The 16,299-nt window shown below is 38.4% G+C and overlaps 11 protein-coding genes across 11 annotated transcripts in view; 7 read left to right on the top strand and 4 right to left on the bottom strand. All coding sequences in view use genetic code 12, as the record gives it.

Annotated features, from left to right (window-relative positions):
* Nucleotides 1-892: 892 nt before the first annotated feature.
* CORT_0C04320 (Ste50 protein) lies at nt 893-2,257 on the top strand (the record flags this gene model as incomplete). The annotated part of the gene is made up of 1 exon (XM_003868661.1): nt 893-2,257. One exon carries the CDS (start codon nt 893-895, stop codon nt 2,255-2,257), a length of 1,365 nt encoding a protein of 454 aa, XP_003868709.1.
* Nucleotides 2,258-2,502: 245 nt separating this feature from the next.
* On the top strand, nt 2,503-3,000 carry CORT_0C04310 (Rpl12 ribosomal protein L12; the record flags this gene model as incomplete). The annotated part of the gene is made up of 1 exon (XM_003868660.1): nt 2,503-3,000. The coding sequence occupies one exon, from the start codon at nt 2,503-2,505 to the stop codon at nt 2,998-3,000; it is 498 nt and encodes a 165-aa protein (XP_003868708.1).
* A 746-nt stretch (nt 3,001-3,746) lies between these two features.
* Nucleotides 3,747-4,955, top strand: CORT_0C04300 (hypothetical protein; the record flags this gene model as incomplete). The annotated part of the gene is made up of 2 exons (XM_003868659.1): nt 3,747-3,762; nt 3,817-4,955. The coding sequence occupies 2 exons, from the start codon at nt 3,747-3,749 to the stop codon at nt 4,953-4,955; spliced, it is 1,155 nt and encodes a 384-aa protein (XP_003868707.1).
* A 242-nt stretch (nt 4,956-5,197) lies between these two features.
* Nucleotides 5,198-5,983, bottom strand: CORT_0C04290 (Nsa2 protein constituent of 66S pre-ribosomal particles; the record flags this gene model as incomplete). Its single annotated transcript, XM_003868658.1, has 1 exon — nt 5,198-5,983. The coding sequence occupies one exon, from the start codon at nt 5,981-5,983 to the stop codon at nt 5,198-5,200; it is 786 nt and encodes a 261-aa protein (XP_003868706.1).
* Nucleotides 5,984-6,083: 100 nt separating this feature from the next.
* On the top strand, nt 6,084-7,112 carry CORT_0C04280 (Lcp5 protein; the record flags this gene model as incomplete). Its single annotated transcript, XM_003868657.1, has 1 exon — nt 6,084-7,112. One exon carries the CDS (start codon nt 6,084-6,086, stop codon nt 7,110-7,112), a length of 1,029 nt encoding a protein of 342 aa, XP_003868705.1.
* A 1,332-nt stretch (nt 7,113-8,444) lies between these two features.
* On the top strand, nt 8,445-9,317 carry CORT_0C04270 (hypothetical protein; the record flags this gene model as incomplete). The annotated part of the gene is made up of 1 exon (XM_003868656.1): nt 8,445-9,317. One exon carries the CDS (start codon nt 8,445-8,447, stop codon nt 9,315-9,317), a length of 873 nt encoding a protein of 290 aa, XP_003868704.1.
* Nucleotides 9,318-9,648: 331 nt separating this feature from the next.
* Nucleotides 9,649-10,239, bottom strand: CORT_0C04260 (Tsa1 protein; the record flags this gene model as incomplete). The annotated part of the gene is made up of 1 exon (XM_003868655.1): nt 9,649-10,239. The coding sequence occupies one exon, from the start codon at nt 10,237-10,239 to the stop codon at nt 9,649-9,651; it is 591 nt and encodes a 196-aa protein (XP_003868703.1).
* A 1,433-nt stretch (nt 10,240-11,672) lies between these two features.
* On the top strand, nt 11,673-12,239 carry CORT_0C04250 (Hnt2 dinucleoside triphosphate hydrolase; the record flags this gene model as incomplete). The annotated part of the gene is made up of 1 exon (XM_003868654.1): nt 11,673-12,239. The coding sequence occupies one exon, from the start codon at nt 11,673-11,675 to the stop codon at nt 12,237-12,239; it is 567 nt and encodes a 188-aa protein (XP_003868702.1).
* A 40-nt stretch (nt 12,240-12,279) lies between these two features.
* On the top strand, nt 12,280-13,056 carry CORT_0C04240 (Med6 protein; the record flags this gene model as incomplete). The annotated part of the gene is made up of 1 exon (XM_003868653.1): nt 12,280-13,056. One exon carries the CDS (start codon nt 12,280-12,282, stop codon nt 13,054-13,056), a length of 777 nt encoding a protein of 258 aa, XP_003868701.1.
* A 9-nt stretch (nt 13,057-13,065) lies between these two features.
* CORT_0C04230 (Cyp5 peptidyl-prolyl cis-trans isomerase) lies at nt 13,066-13,713 on the bottom strand (the record flags this gene model as incomplete). The annotated part of the gene is made up of 1 exon (XM_003868652.1): nt 13,066-13,713. One exon carries the CDS (start codon nt 13,711-13,713, stop codon nt 13,066-13,068), a length of 648 nt encoding a protein of 215 aa, XP_003868700.1.
* A 333-nt stretch (nt 13,714-14,046) lies between these two features.
* Nucleotides 14,047-16,299, bottom strand: part of CORT_0C04220 (Als7 protein) — a gene marked incomplete at both ends in the record, with an annotated part of 4,668 nt that continues 2,415 nt past the window's right edge. Inside the window, one exon of the mRNA XM_003868651.1 lies at nt 14,047-16,299. This exon is cut by the window's right edge and continues 2,415 nt beyond it. Coding sequence (XP_003868699.1) covers nt 14,047-16,299 — 2,253 coding nt within the window.

The following is a 16,299-nucleotide window of genomic DNA, read 5'->3' as shown; positions in this document are numbered from 1 at the left end:
TTTGATTGAACAAATTAAACAATAGCAGACGGTTTTGAGCAATGCCACGATATATATAAGATACGCCACAACTTTTGACGATTACCTGTTTTGCCCAGTAATTAGATATAATATATTGGCTAAATTATTGTTCTAATCAGGCAGCCACAATTTACTTTTTATGCTTCAATTTTTGAAGCGGGTTAGTGGTTACAGAAAGTTATCTGATCAAAGGGTGATTAAAGATCTTCCACAAAACAGAAGCTATAAAGAATATTCACAGTAGGTTCATCCCTGTGAATATTTCGATGAATGTTTGTTGATTACTAATTGCGGAATTAAAGTTTCCCAGGGTGGTGTAATAAAGGGACTTAGTCTTTTTTTGGTAAATATTGATGCTAAATTTGGTAAAGGAATATAACGAGTATATTAGAACGTTATACCAACAATGAAACAAGGTATAGTAATTGTATAGAGCCACAATTCAGTGTAGGTTAGAGCTCAATCCAGTAAACAAGTTTGTAGGGAAGTCCTTGCGGATGGTGCTCTTTGACTTTGCACTACATTTTTAAAGTAACACGCGACTTGTAGTCTTTGTCTCGATACGTCATTTCATCAACTAAATTCTTCAATACGGAAAGCTCCCCACATGCTCGCTTGCATTTATTTGTCAGTGTTCGCCCAACATGCTTTCTAACTTTACTGTCCTCTTCAAAACAGTTGGTCTCGCTAACATACTCAGCCTTGTGTAACGTTTTTTGGCCTTTTTTCTAATTCCTTTTCCGATTTACATTGTTACTTGAAACGCGCAAAAGATCATTCCATCGTAAATTCAAGCTCATATCAACAAAGTGCATACGGATAGTCAACAAAAGGAGGAGTGTTACTTTTTTAAAACCCAGGGATAGTTCAGATGAGTACGCCAAGTTTCAACGATTCGTTTTTGAAATGGGATGCAGCTCAAGTATCCACCTACATCAATATGGTTACCAAAGACCAGGATCGACGGTATGGATCATTATTTTTGGACAACAACATTGATGGTTCACTATTACCATTTTTGTCAACAGAGCACTTGAAAGAATTGGGAATTGGTACATTGAGGACGCGACTCTTGATAAAGAAAAGTGTCAGCGAGCTTATCGAAGAGCACTACAAGAAGTACCCCCCACAATCGATTTACGATCCCGAATATGCTTTGAATAATTTCAGCATAGATGGCAGCCAAATATCTTTGGAGAGCTTAAAGGTGTCGGCGGTTTTAATACAAGAACTGATCAGAAAATTTAATAGAGAGGCACGAGGCCAGCAAGTTGATCTGCCTCTTTCCCCAACTCAACATGAAATCAAGAGATTGAATGACAACTTCAAGAAGCTAAAGACGGACTTGATACCAGTGATCAGATTGCTAAAAGACTCTAAGCCACTTCCGACGCCAATTTTAGATCCAGGTCCAGCGGCTACTTTAGATTCACCTACGTTTTCCCCACTGCATCTGGTAGACGAAAAGGAAAAAGTAGAGACGAGACCTAACAGCGGACACATTAGCGACCCAGATCGGCTTTCTACAGGTGATACTCTCAGTCCAACAACGAAACGCTTCTCTTCAGGGAGCTTGTTATCCATGGGCACTGGACAGATTATTTCTCAATTAGTATCCAAAGTTGTTGACGACAAATCACATGAATTTAAGTTGCAAAAAGTAGGTTCACAAAGAAACAAAGGCCAACACGGCAGTACAATGAGTAATTTGAGACCCAAACTAGTTGAAAATACCTCATCTGGATCAACCGTTACTGTAAACACAGATCAACAAAAGACTCAATCACAACAAACATCTTTCTTTGGACAGTTGAGATCACCTTTACATCAGTCACAAACTCAAACTGCATTGGGGCCTCACCAACAACAACAGCCACCACAATCACAGCCGTCTATAGCCCAACAACCTCAATCAAGATCACACTCAGGCAACGAACCCCTCAAGCAACTACGTGCATCAACTGACGACTCGTGCTTAAAAATCCTACAGCATGCAATGAAACGACACCACATTCCACGCGAGGACTGGTCAAAATATGTACTTGTGATCTGCTATGGTGACAAGGAAAGGATTTTAAAACTTGCAGAAAAGCCAGTTGTTGTGTATAAGGAATTACAAGAGCTTGGAAAACATCCGGCAATAATGTTGCGGCAATTAGCTGACGTTTCCTCTTCCGGACCTGAGGATTATGAGGATTCAAGAATAAGTTCAGACATTCCTGGCGGTGTATTGTGAATGGAGGTGCGTAGTTTGAAAAGAATAGAAGATTATTTTGAATATCATTCTCTATGTCACATCTGGTCACATGACTATATAGGGCTTCAGCTTTACTTACTATTGATGCGCAAAAAATAAGAAAAATGTATACAGAGTACTCTACGTGCGAAATGGAAAAAAAAATTAATATGGCAGTGAAAAAAGTTGAAAAGTCTTTTTACGGATCTTATCATCTCACCCTAGCATATAATCATTAGTCAACCATGCCTCCAAAATTCGACCCATCAGAAGTTAAATTCCTTTACTTGAGAGCTGTAGGTGGTGAAGTTGGTGCTTCATCTGCCTTGGCCCCAAAGATCGGTCCATTGGGTTTATCACCAAAGAAGGTCGGTGAAGATATCGCCAAGGCTACCAAGGATTTTAAAGGTATCAAAGTTACCGTTCAATTGAGAATCCAAAACAGACAAGCCACCGCATCAGTTGTCCCATCCGCTTCATCATTGGTCATCACAGCTTTGAAAGAGCCAGTGAGAGATAGAAAGAAGGAAAAGAACGTTAAGCACTCAGGTAACATCCCATTGGACGAAATCTTTGAAATTGCCAGAAAGATGCAAGACAAATCATTCGGTAAGAACTTGGCTTCAGTCACTAAAGAAATCTTGGGAACCGCTCAATCTGTTGGATGCCGTGTCGACGGTAAGAACCCACATGATGTCATTGACGCTATAAATGCTGGTGAAATCGATGTACCAGAAAACTAAATGGGGTATTTGATTTTTAGAAGAGAGAGAAAGTGTTTTAATAGGGTTTTAATTGATATTTAACGATATTGTGAAACGAAATATAGAGTGATTTTCCTTGTGAAGTCATTTTGTAAAATATTTGGAAATATCAGAATGGGCACTTGAGATTATGAAGTTTTGATTGAGAGACGATTTTTTTACATGTTTGCCAACACTCTGGTGCCAAATCTTAGTTTTGTATTTCACAATTCTATGCCATATTTGGTTCCTATTTTGGTGCAAACTAAATTGAAAAATTCAAGCTGACTACTCACCATTGTATTCCATTTTTTGCCATGGATACGATAGGTCCATTTCATTAGCTCACATCTGTCGTTATCAAAATCAAACTTTGAATCTAGGTACATTCATTTGTAGTCAGACCCTGAAACCTCTGAAAATTAATAGTACTACTCTTTTATTCGATGAACGATTGAGTCAAACTCAACCGCAAAGTTATTTCAACGGTTGTGTAGAGACTACTTTACGGAAGGCGTCCAACTCAGAAAAGGTGTGTCTCAATCTTTTTGCATATGACAGTACACCTGTACATTGCAATTATCTTTTGTGCGACCCCACTTAACCAAAACAACAATTCAGCACTTTTTTCTGTTTCAACGACAACAAAACCATCAAAGAGATTCATAACGTACACGATATCAAAATAGACATTCAACTGCACAATTTGACCGTTAACTGAGAACCAGCTGGAAACTGAAAGGAAAATGTCCGATAGCGTTGGTATGTATCAATCGAGAGAAAACTTGTCCGCGTGCAATACTAACATTCAAGTAGATCGCGTGTTTGTTAAAGCAATCTCCACCATTAGAGCCTTATCGTCGCGCTCTAATTATGGCTCATTACCTCGTCCGCCTGCAGAAAGCCGAATTAAGCTCTACGGATTATACAAGCAAGCCACAGAAGGAGATGTGAGGGGGGTTATGCCTCGTCCTGTGGGTTTCTCCCCTGAAGATGAAGGAGCAAAAAAGAAATGGGACGCATGGAAGCGTGAAGAAGGTCTACCAAAAACAGAGGCGAAGAAACGATATATTGCCTTTTTGATAGAAACTATGAAAGTATATGCCAGTGGTACACATGAAGCGCGGGAGTTGTTAAACGAATTGGAATACCTCTGGGACCAAATTAAGGGTTTACCTGTATCGGACGATGAAAATGACAACAATCTCCAATTTCCATCCAATGCGCCGCTGTTTAGTCATACAGACAGACTTTCAAATAGAACACCAAGTATTGGCGGCTACGGTTCAAGGGGAGGGGGTCCCGGTTCAACAGTGGGGCTGAATTTGAATGCCATATACTCGCATTCTAGAAAAAACACCATGTCATTGAATGATTATGTACATCAACAGAGGTTACAAAGTCAGCATCCACAACCACTCACTGGACATTCAACCCAGCCGCATATTCAATATGAAACTGGCTCTCAGAAGGCAGGATATGTTGGCCCTGGATCAATATACTCGGTTCCAGTAGGCGAAGTTGGCTCTAGCAACGTTGCTGATGATTTTAAAAACTGGCAGAGCGAAGTAAATGCTATTATCAATCGACTCACTAGAGAGTTTGTTAACAGCAGAAGAAGAAATCAAGAACATATTCCCAATGAAGAAGAGGAACCTGAACTACCATTGGATGATTTTGAAATCAAGAAAAGGAAGATAATAGCTCTTTTGAAAATTGTTGGACTTAATGCATGGAAATTTTTAAAGAATTTTGCTGTCAGTTTATTCACCATTTTGTTTATTGTGTGGTGTGTAAAGAAAAATGTTGTTGTGAAGCGAACTTTTACCAAACAAGAGACTGTCAATGGCAAAGCCAAGAAAGAAATGATTATTAATATGGTTTTGAACACTGATGAAAATAGATGGTTCATCAGGTTGTTGAATTTTGTCAACAGTTTTGTTGGATTTGTATAACCTTACGTATTACGAAACGGGAATTGTGAGAAGATGTTAGCGTAGAATTCAATTTTAATCGGCTATTGTTTAGACAGACGTGAAGATGGGAGATGGTATAGAGGCAAAAGATGACTACTTCTTCCAATGGTAAATTCTTCTACCATTTATTTCCTAATTTCCGATCTGTAAATGCTAATGTATACTTATAAAACCTTTATGATTTATTTATCAGTGATACCGGCATCACTGTAGTTCTCAAATCATACCAACAACACTGCATTAACACATCCATCTCTGTCTGGCTCATTGGTTATTTGAGCGTATTTACCCCAAACAACTTTACCACCAGCCGTCACCAAACCCAACTCGGAGACATTCACCTCTATGATAGTACCCCTTGTCAACACACCAAGTTGGGTGTACATGGGTGATTGTGGGTTTTTCTTTACTCCCAAAATCGGTAAAAATACAGTAACTCCCAATTCTGGATGGGTGACATTGGCCTTCTTTTGTCTCAATGCTGAAGGACGTATAATTCTTTCCATTTTCACTGGTCTTCTAGTAAACCCTTCTCCGACAAAGGTATGTTTCGTAATCATTCTCTTCCAACTCTTGCTCTTTTTCTTTCCTGTTTTGATCACTTTGAACATTTCTTCTTCAGAAATACCTCTAACTTTTGGTAAAGGAACAGAAAACTTGTCAGCTTTTTCTAATCTCTTTTGCTTTATACTAGATGATAAAGCTTTGGCTGTATTGTTGGTTTGGCGATCCAAAAGATATGTTGGCAAAGCCTCTCCTTCATCCTCCTTGGGAGTAGATGGACCCTTGACTTTACTTTCTTGATGAGCCTTGATCTTCTTCTTCATTGAAACCTTTTCACTATACCTCTTCTTAGCAAATTGTTTAGCTCTCCAACCCTTCAAGTTCTGAGCATCTTTAGCCACACGGTGGCCCTCTCTGGCTTTCTTCTTTCTCTGCCTTTCCTCATGATCAAACCTTCTACCATGTTGTTTGATGTGTTGTTCGATATATTCGTTTTGAGGCATGTCTTTTGCTGATAGATTGGATAGTGGTAGTAAGTTTTGATTTTTCCTATGCGATGCCCTTTTTCTTTTTTGATAAGCGAAATGGGAAAAAAAAAAAAGTATGCATTTCTACTATATTATCACAGTCTGTCAGCCACATATCATGTCAAATATAGATGGTACACTAAAGTCAATCATCACTGCAGCCAATGCAGCAAATAACGCAGTTGAGGACTTGACCTCAGCAACTGCACAAGTTGAGCATCCCAGTTTCATTCAAAATCTACTAGAAAAATCAGGACAAACTGAAGCCGAGGGCATCTCCTTACTCTCGTTGAAAAATCTGGCATTAGCATCTTATATAAATAACTTGGTATTGATTGTGCTTGGTCAGATAGATAGAATGGACAATGATGAAAATGAGAACCTCAAGAATGAAGCTATTGAGCGATCCATTGCTCAAAGGGTCACCTTGGAGAAAGGTGTGAAACCCTTGGAAAGGAAGATAACTTACCAGATTGAAAATCTTATGAAAACATTTAGCAAAGCAGAAAGTCAGGAATTACAGGCTAAGAAAGAAGAAGAAGATGCTGACGAAAGTAACGATGATGGTTCGGATGGAAAGGAAGATAACGATGTTGATTCAGAAGAAGATGAGATGGCATTTAGACCAGATGCTGCCGCATTAGCCAAATTAGCTCCTCAAGCAACCAAATCACCCTCAAATGAGAAATATAAGCCACCTAAAATATCAGCTATGGCGCCCCCAACTAGTAAAGATTCTGATGCCAAGAACGCTCCAACACAGAAACTCCAGAGTATGGAGGAATACTTGCAAGAACAAAGTGACCTTCCTACGGCTGAAGCAAGTATTGGATCTACCATTGTTAGTCATGGTCGTGGAGGTGTAAAAACTCAATACGATAGAAAGAAAGAAAAGGAGATTCAAACTTATGAAGAGGCTAATTTCACAAGATTACCTACAGCCCAAACTAAAAAGAGTTTCAAACAAAAGCAAAGGGACATGGCGAACCAATTTGCGGGTGAAGACTGGAGTATCTTCAACAAGGATAAAGATTTAGATTCTGGTACATCCAGGAAAAGGAAACCAACAACCTCTTGGGATAGAGTTAAGAGAAAACGTACATAACAACGTAGCGTGATGGTACCATATAAGGTATTAAAGGTTAGAAATATCATGTGAGTTAATCAAGTAGACAAGTTGTAAACTTTTGGTTTCTCTCTCGCTCTGTCTTCAATTTTGAATGTTTGCGGGACATCAGTAGCAACGGATAAAGTACTAATCCGGAAAACAACATTGCATAGTTTTGCTATCGTGTTGTGGATATTGAATGATTCAAAGACGAATTGTTGCTTTGACGCCTTTAGGACTACTTTAAGAAAAGTACAAAACTCACAAAACAATTATGATACAATGATTGCTATTGTTCAATGAGAAATATTGCTCAATACCTATAATACCATGTATTAGAACATGGAAAAGGACAAACATGTTGTTAATTACTACTTTGACAGATGGCATTTTTAAGTAGGAGTGCATTAATTACAACTAATTTAGAAGTGTGGATTTTGTGCCATAGTGCTCAGAAATTGCCTTTGATTGTTCTAAAGATGAAGAAATGTGTCTGAGTTCAGCTACAAGGCTGCGGTTGTGAAAGTAAGCTACTACTTGTCCTTAGTCTATATTTCCTTTAGTAAGGAGGCTATTAAACTAACTTCATAACTATGTTGCAAACGCCTGTGTTACACAAAAATGAATCGTAAAAATGAATTTTCTCTTCGTAAAATTAACTAGAAAAAGAAATAAAGAAAACTTAAGAAAGAAAATTTGTTGAAACAAGAAGAGAGAAACAAGTCGGTAAACATCCATCCAAAACAGAGCAATTTACTGGATCTTTGTGTTTCATTTGAAAGGAGTTTCCTACATTGTTTTACCCACTTTCGTGGACTTCTATGGCGTGATTCCATCAATTTCAATATGCACTATTGCTTGATTACAACTGTGGAAAAAGATGTGCTAGAGTGAAGGAATTCTTACAAGAAACATGGTTGGTCTTGTGTACACCGTTCGCTGTTATATGAAACACGTCTTTTCAAGATGTTTGTTTCGTAATAAGCAAGATTTGATAGCTGAATAGTTCGCTGATTGGATTGAGTGAATCTCACGGAGTAAAATTAATCTCAATATGATATGTTTCGCTTTTGTGTTCAATTCAACTGGTTCAATTTATAACTAATAATGGTTATGAACCTTCAATAGTTGAATTTGCACCTATATTGATGGTGTTTCAACGGAAGTAACACATGTCAACCATTAATCACAAATGGCAACAGCATTATGTTTGCTACACTGGAAAATGTGCCGCCTTTGGTGTTCCTATAACACCAATTCACTTCGGATCGCTTTAAAAAGTGACTATAAATAGGGGGTCAATATCTTCATTGTAATGGATCAATCAGTATGTTCATCAAGAACATCACATATTTACCAACCATGAGATACTCAATTGTCTTTTTGACTCTAGCTGCCTGCATTACAGTTAATGCTGCTCCATTAACGATCAGAGATGATGCTTTACCAAGCTTCGGCCAAGCAAGTGTTGCTGCTACACCAACTACTACTGAAGAAGTTCCTTCCGCTGCTACTACTGCTGTTACCGAGGCCCCTACCATTTTGGAATCAGAGACAGGGATAGCTTCATTGACTACGGAGTCGCCAACAGAAGGCGATGATCCACGCACTCTTGACCCCAACTTTTGGAGTGTGCACTATGCTGGTTATCCAATTGATGAGAATCGCCATACATTAACAGTCCCTACTACATTCGATCCTTGGGATGGGACTTTTACTGATTTCCATAAACCATTTTATATCACCCGTTCTCCTGATGGTTTTGTGGGAAGAACTGGATTCGGAATAGGTACTAAAAAGGATGAGGGAAGTGAAGAAGAAGAGGAATACGCCGAGACTATTCCTACAGAATTGGCACCAAGCTACGACCAAGAAAGTTCTGCGGCTACACCAACCACTATTGCTACTAGCTCTGCTACTGGGACACCAACTGAAGAGAATGATCCCCGTACCACTGATCCCTATTTTTGGAGTACATATTATGCTGGTTATCCCATTGATAGTGATGGCCGTACCTTGACTGTCCCAACTACTTTCGATCCATGGGATAGAACTTGGTCTGATTTTGGAAAAGAATTCTACATCACTCATGCCCCAGATGGCTTTGAAGGAGATTTGATATTTGCTATAGAGGTAAAGAAGGATAAAGGAAGTGAAGAAGAGGGGCAATATGTCGAAGCTATCCCTACTGACTTGGTTTAAATTTGTAGCCTGGCTTGTGTAACAGTAAACCACATTCATTTAATATTTCGTAACTGCATGCATACTATCTTTTACTACATAATCTTTATCAATGTGACTTTGTGCGAGTATATTTACCATAAAATGTAATACACCATCAGATTGCAGAGCAATCCTTTTACGAAAGATGAGAGTCACAGTATTTACAATCGTCATTTTTAGTCCATAAAGTTGTCCTTTCATTTTTAATTAATACATACAACGCCACAATATTCTATAAAACTCTCTCTATCCTTTTCAAAATAGAGGAAGTTGTTTAAGTGACACAACATTATTGTCTTTTTGTAGTAATTTATTTGTTTGCCTTGGTAAAGTATTCCTTTGAATCATTTGGGGTAGCTTTGATGGTATCAGCACCTGGTTGCCAGTTAGCTGGACAAACTTCACCGTATTTTTCAGTAAATTGGAAAGCTTCCAATAATCTCAAAGATTCATCAACTGATCTACCAACTGGCAAGTCATTGATGGTAATTTGTCTCAAAATACCTCTTGGATCAATCAAAAAGATACCTCTTAAAGCAACACCTTCATCTTCAAGCAAAACACCATAATCTCTTGATAAGGAGTGGTTGGTATCAGCAATTAATGGAATGTTCAACTTACCCAAACCACCATCTTTTCTATCGGCATTGGTCCATGATAACAAAGTGTATTCGGAATCAGTGGAAGCAAACAAAACTTCAGCATCCTTTTCAGCAAACTTCTTAAAAGCATCTGAGTAGGCAATGATTTCGGTTGGACAAACAAAAGTCCAAGCCAATGGGAAGAAAGCCAAAATGACCCATTTACCCTTGTATTGTTCCAATGAAACTTCTTCGAAAACGCCGTCAACGACAGCGGTCTTTTTAAAAGCTGGAGCTGGTTTTTGAATTTGTAAAGCCATTGTTGCGTGTGTATATGTAAAAAAGAAACTTGATTAAAAAATGTTTATAAAAGAAGAGGAAAACAAGATAAAAGAAGATTTTCAAAGAACAGGAGAGAAATCGGTTGATATATATATTGCACTTCAACTTACCTATCTTTCTCTAATTTTGACACAGTAATGGAAAATCATAGAAAATGTCGTGCACACGTTACTTTTTTTTTCTCGGTTTAGTAACTTGGAATTGAAAATAAAAAGAAAAAGAAAACGATTTTCTACAACACAAACCTTACAAATGCAATACAAAATGTCGCTAGTCACTTGCTAAGCTCATACATCTCTTTGCATATGAATTTTAATAAGTATGTAACAGTATAATATAGCAGTATGCAGAGGAGTAAAGACCAATGTTGTATATTGTTACAGAACTCAATCTAGATCGTTCTGGATCGGTGTTTCCAAAACTAGCTTTGTTGGTCTGATACTATTAATCCCGAGTTCGGTATTTACGAATAAACAAATCACAAGCAGATACAATGAGATCGATATGCGTCGTAAAGGGAGTGGTGGTTGGTACTATCCACTATTGTATACGAGCTGTGGCGCCGAACCCCCTGCAGTTAAGTAACTTATTTTATCAGTGGTCTGTTTTTTTTTGGTCTCTTTGGCGCTGACAAAATTTTTCTGATTAGTGAGCATTTAGCGATTCCAGACTGAAAAAGACCAACTCTTACAATGTATGTATGATGTACCGAGGACCAAAAAATATTACTAACGCTAATTAAAACAATCACAAAAAAATACAGTTGACGACATACGCGTTGTTTGTATTTTTTATCTAAGAGAAATGTCGTAACTCTTAAAGGGAAACGTTTTTGTTAACTAAAACGGTTTTACTCTCATTTTCTGTGGCTCATTCTTTCTCTTTATGAAATGTCGTTTTTTAAATCTTTTGCGAACGACGGGATAACAGGAAAGAAATTCTGCTCATATATCATCAAACGTTTGATATCAACTAAGAGCAAGAATCAACTGATCGGAGTATTACGGTTGCATTTCCGAAACTGAGACCGATGTAAGGTCATATCCAAAGTTTGAGATCCATAGTAATTAACCTTCTACCTTTTTATGGCCTTCAATATTATTATTTTATAGAGACTGCATAAAATCTGATCATTATGTAGAAAATGCGCTTTTAACTTTCAAAACCGCCCCGCTCTATAGCATTGATCCTTCTTTCTAGAAAATTCTTTATAAGAGAGAGGAAGATGGTAGCAGACACTCTCGAGATAAGTTTGCAAAGTTTCAGGCAAGTGGATTTGTTCATCAACTAGTCCAGGGTATGAAGTTGTTATCCTCGGGGTTCACGTCTGATGTAAAGGTAGTCCTTGCTTCACAGGTTTACTTTTTTCTCTTGTAAATCAGTTTGATGTTGAAAAATAAAACTGTTTTGGATGACAACACCAATGACTGCCAACGATATCTACTTCTTCAAGTACTTGGTCAACAACCAAGTATTCTACAGGACAAAATTCACTTATGCGTTAGTAAATTTAAAGCCTTTGGTTCCAGGCCATGTTTTGGTTGTTCCACTTCGAACTGCAGTACTACGCTTGGGCGATCTCACACCTGATGAGTCGATCGATTACATGAATACATTGCAATTGATACAAAAGTTTATTACCAAAACATACAAAGCTGATTCCCTTAATATAGCAATTCAAGATGGACCAGAAGCCGGTCAGCTGGTCCCACATCTACATACACATATCATTCCACGATACATGACCGACGGTTATGGAGATTCCATATACAGTAAATTAGAATCAGAAGATTTGGAAGCAGAATACAAGCGATTTGAGGTTAGGAAAAGACAATATCTTGATCATTTGAAGGTTGACAAGAGTGAGTTGGCTCAAAATGATGCTGATAGAAAAGAACGTACTCCAACTACTATGCAAGAGGAAGCTACCTGGTTAAATAATGAAATCCAAAAATTTATTGCGCATTTAAAAACATAGGTTTATAGACATAATTACAACCAATACAGCATAATCTATAATGGAAGCATTAGATGAAATACAATGGAAATCACCTGAATTCATACAAGAGAGGGGTCTAAACACAGCAAATGTCTTGGAATACTTTGCTCTCTCTCCATTTTATGATCGTACTTCAAACAATCAAGTGTTGATGATGCAGTTTCAATATCAACAAATTCAAATCCCGGTGCATATATCTTTCCATCAATATTTCCAATCACGATTATCAGAAATGACAGGGATAGAGTTTGTCATTGCTTTCGTCAAGGAACCAGACTTTTGGATTGTACGGAAGCAGAAACGGTTGAACCCACAAAGTGCTACTGCATTACAAGATTATTACATCATTGGAGCAAATATATATCAAGCACCAAAGGTCTATGACATTTTATCATCAAGATTACTTGCAACTGTGCTATCACTAAAGCTGTCAATTGATACATTAAACAATATGACAAGTTATCACATTTCTGATGGTGCACATTCATTTAACAACTCAATACATGGCAACCCCAAGAGTACAAGTCTGACTGGCCAAGTCAATTCTGATCCCACGCCAATCAGTAACTTAGAAACACCAATTGCAATTACAGATAGTCCTGCGATAGGCGCACCTGCCAGTATTGTAACAACTCCAACTCAATCGACTTCCACTATCCCCAGTGCTGCTGCTTTCGATATGCTATTGACAGAAGTCGTCAATGACACTACAAATAAAAATTATTTGGAAGATATTCCATTGTATGGAAAGGGAAGTACACTAGAGACACTAGGTATAAAATCCAACCCTATATAGACTAAGAAACTAAAGTTCATCTTTTTGTATATCCTCGTTTGAAGCCTCTTTTCCACCTTCAACTTCAAGCTCTCCAGACTTAGCAATCTTGATTTCTTTAGCTGGACGATCGCCACGGCTGGTCTTGACATTTTCGATATAGTCAACCACATCTTTTCCGTCAATAACTTCACCAAACACAACATGTTTACCATCCAACCAATTAGTCACAGCAGTAGTAATGAAAAATTGTGATCCATTAGTATTTTTACCAGCATTAGCCATACTCAATCTATATTTACGATCATGCTTCAATTCAAAATTTTCGTCTTCAAATTTATTACCATAGATTGATTTACCTCCATATCCTTGACCGGTTTCATAATCACCACCTTGAATCATGAAGTTTTTGATCACACGATGGAAAATGGATCCGGTGTATTGTTGTTCAGAATCAGTTGAAATGGCAATAGTTTTGAAATTTTCAACAGTTTTGGGGACAATTGTTCCAAATAATCCAATAGTTATACGGCCAATTGATTTACCATCTTCTTCAATGTCGAAAAACACCTTGTTGGTGATTGGTGGGTTTTCTGGTAAATCCTTGGCTGCTGATGCTTGACCAAAGAAGTAGAATAATACGGATGCAAATAATGCAAGTGCGGTTAAGAATTTCATCATGGGGGTGGATACTTAATTGTCGATGTCAATTGAGACTTTATTTGCCAGCACTTTCTTGAAAAAATTGCGAGGGTTGATTATTTTTCGCACTGTGTGTCCAACGCCACAATTACTAAGACTGCCTTTATAGAGATCAGACTACACATCATGTAATATACGAAAAACTGTTTTTATTTATATAAACGAAATACAATCAAGAACCAAATGATAACAAAAGTTAATGAAATAACCGAAAATGTGCTTGGAATGATATACCATGTAGCGAATTAACCGAAGTTGTTTTTAAAAATAATGTAAGGTAGTATATTAAGGAGAGTTTCTCTTCACTAATTACTGGAAGATGAAAATCAAAGTCAAAGAAGATAAAATCCAACCTGGAATAACTTTAGAGCCCGAACCTTCATAAGTGTTTATAGGCGAAAATGATGTCTCTGATGTAATTGTAGAAGATGAAGATGATTGTTGTGACAATGTCCACCATGTGTCAGTAGAAAGATTGGATGTAGTCGCTGGTGATTGTGTTGTAGTATCAACAGATAAATTGTCTGATTGTTGTTCTGAATCTGGTGAATTTGGTGATGATGTAGGCAAAGATTCACTAGATCCTATTGGAGCAGATGGAGCTAAGCCTTGGTTAGCCTCTGTTTTTGGATTTGCCCCTAAGTTGGATTCCGAACTTGGACTTGAATTCACATCACCAACTGACAATGAAGAAAAAGGAGCAGCAATTGTTTCAGTAATTGCTTCTGTGGTTGCTTCTGCGGAAGACGATATACCGCCAACGGGTGTAGAAGTTGTAGCTTCTGTGGTTGGTTGTACATCAGAGTTCTCCAAGGAAGATGTTTGATAATCAGGTGCTTGATCTTGTTCAGTTGAACTTGTCGGGACTTCCAATGTAGGTTGTTGTGTAACATCCGCATTTGATGTAGCACCAGGACCAATTGGTTGTGATTTCGTGTTTGAGCCCTTCCCACTTTGTGTCGAGCTTAAGAATGGAATATTGGTGTTGGTGTTGGTGTTGGTGTTGGTGTTGGTGTTGAATACCGATGATGCACTTGATGACAAGCCTTTCACTGGAATATATTCCAGGCCGGAAGTAGCTGGAAAACTTCTTGTTGGGACAGTAGCTGATGTTGTGCTAGTAACATATGCGCTTTCAGTAGTAGTTGGTGATTCACTGCCTGCATTCGAGTTCGATTGCCATCCAGAGCCCGTCAATGAGCTTGTGTCAACATCGGGGTTTGTACCCAAGTCGCTGCTTGTCACATCAGTTGGTGTAGTATGAATACTCTCTTCTGTTGATACAGGACCTTGTTCAGATGACGTTGTAATAATATTTGTAAAGTCGCTTGTCTCTTTTGTTGCTTCTGATGATCCATCAATGGTGGTACTATCTGCTGGTACAGGTGAGCCTTGTGGTGCCTGTTCGGAAGATACATCGGTGTTGGTGTTGATACTTGAGTTACCGTATGACGCATAAGTAGATCTTTGACTCGAAACTAAACTTGGCACTGTTGATGACAAATGCAACGTTGAAAATGACGATGTGATGCTTCCGATATGATCATTCGGACTTGATGAAGATTCCACTGCATCTGTTTCGCCTGAGGTGGTGTCTTCACTGCTGCTTGATATATCCGTGGAGGAAATATCGGTGTTAACTGTAGATATTCCGTCGCTTGCAGACTCACTGGATGAAGAAGTCTCGGATGGACTAGATGAAGAAGTATCAGATGAGCTAGATGATAAATCGGATGAGGCAATTTCAGTGTCACTTATTACAGAGCTGGAATCGGTGGACGTAGTTCCGTAGTCACCAGCAAGAGTCGAGCTGTAGGATGTTGTCTTGTGACTATTTGCTGTGGAAGAATCACTACTTGCCTCACTGGATACAAACTCTGAGCTAGTTACCAGCTCGTTCGAAGAGCTTTGCGGTGTAGACGGTTCCTCGGTACTTGACAGAATATCATTAGAAGATTCCAAATCCGATGAGTCGCTTGTGATTGAGGATGAGTCTGTAGAATGCATAGTAGATGAACTAATTGAATCACTCGATGATAATGAAATGGATTCACTATCAATTTCAGGTATTGATGATTCCGATGAATAACTTGGTTTCAGGATCGAAGAGTCACTTGTTCCAAAAGTGGACGTGTCAGATGGTACTTCCGTTATATCCGATTCTGAATCTACAGAGCTCAAATCGCTTAGTGAATTTGTAGTGGACGAAAAATCCGCGACAGAACTTTGTGACTCGGCCGATGGTGTGTTAAAACTTGATGGCTCATTGGCATCTGATTTATGGGAGGACTGATCGGCATCGGTTGAGCCGGATTCCTGTGAGTTCATAATTGTTGACGATATTGAAGGATCTGTCACGATAAGTGTACTTGAACTTGAAGAGGGGACTTCGACTATCACAGTATCCGTTCCACCTGGTTCATTGTAGCTGGTCAACGTTGTAGTATAGCTTTCAGACCAAGTTTCTGTAACAGTAGTGGTTGGATTATTTGGATCAAGTACTACGACATAGTCAGTTTGTCCTGGTTCGTTAGTGATCGTGGATGTGGTTGCATAAGACAT

This window comes from Candida orthopsilosis (genome assembly GCF_000315875.1).
Source record: "Candida orthopsilosis Co 90-125, chromosome 3 draft sequence".
Lineage (NCBI taxonomy): Eukaryota > Fungi > Ascomycota > Pichiomycetes > Serinales > Debaryomycetaceae > Lodderomyces > Lodderomyces orthopsilosis.
This window is presented reverse-complemented; position numbering and strand designations above follow the sequence as displayed.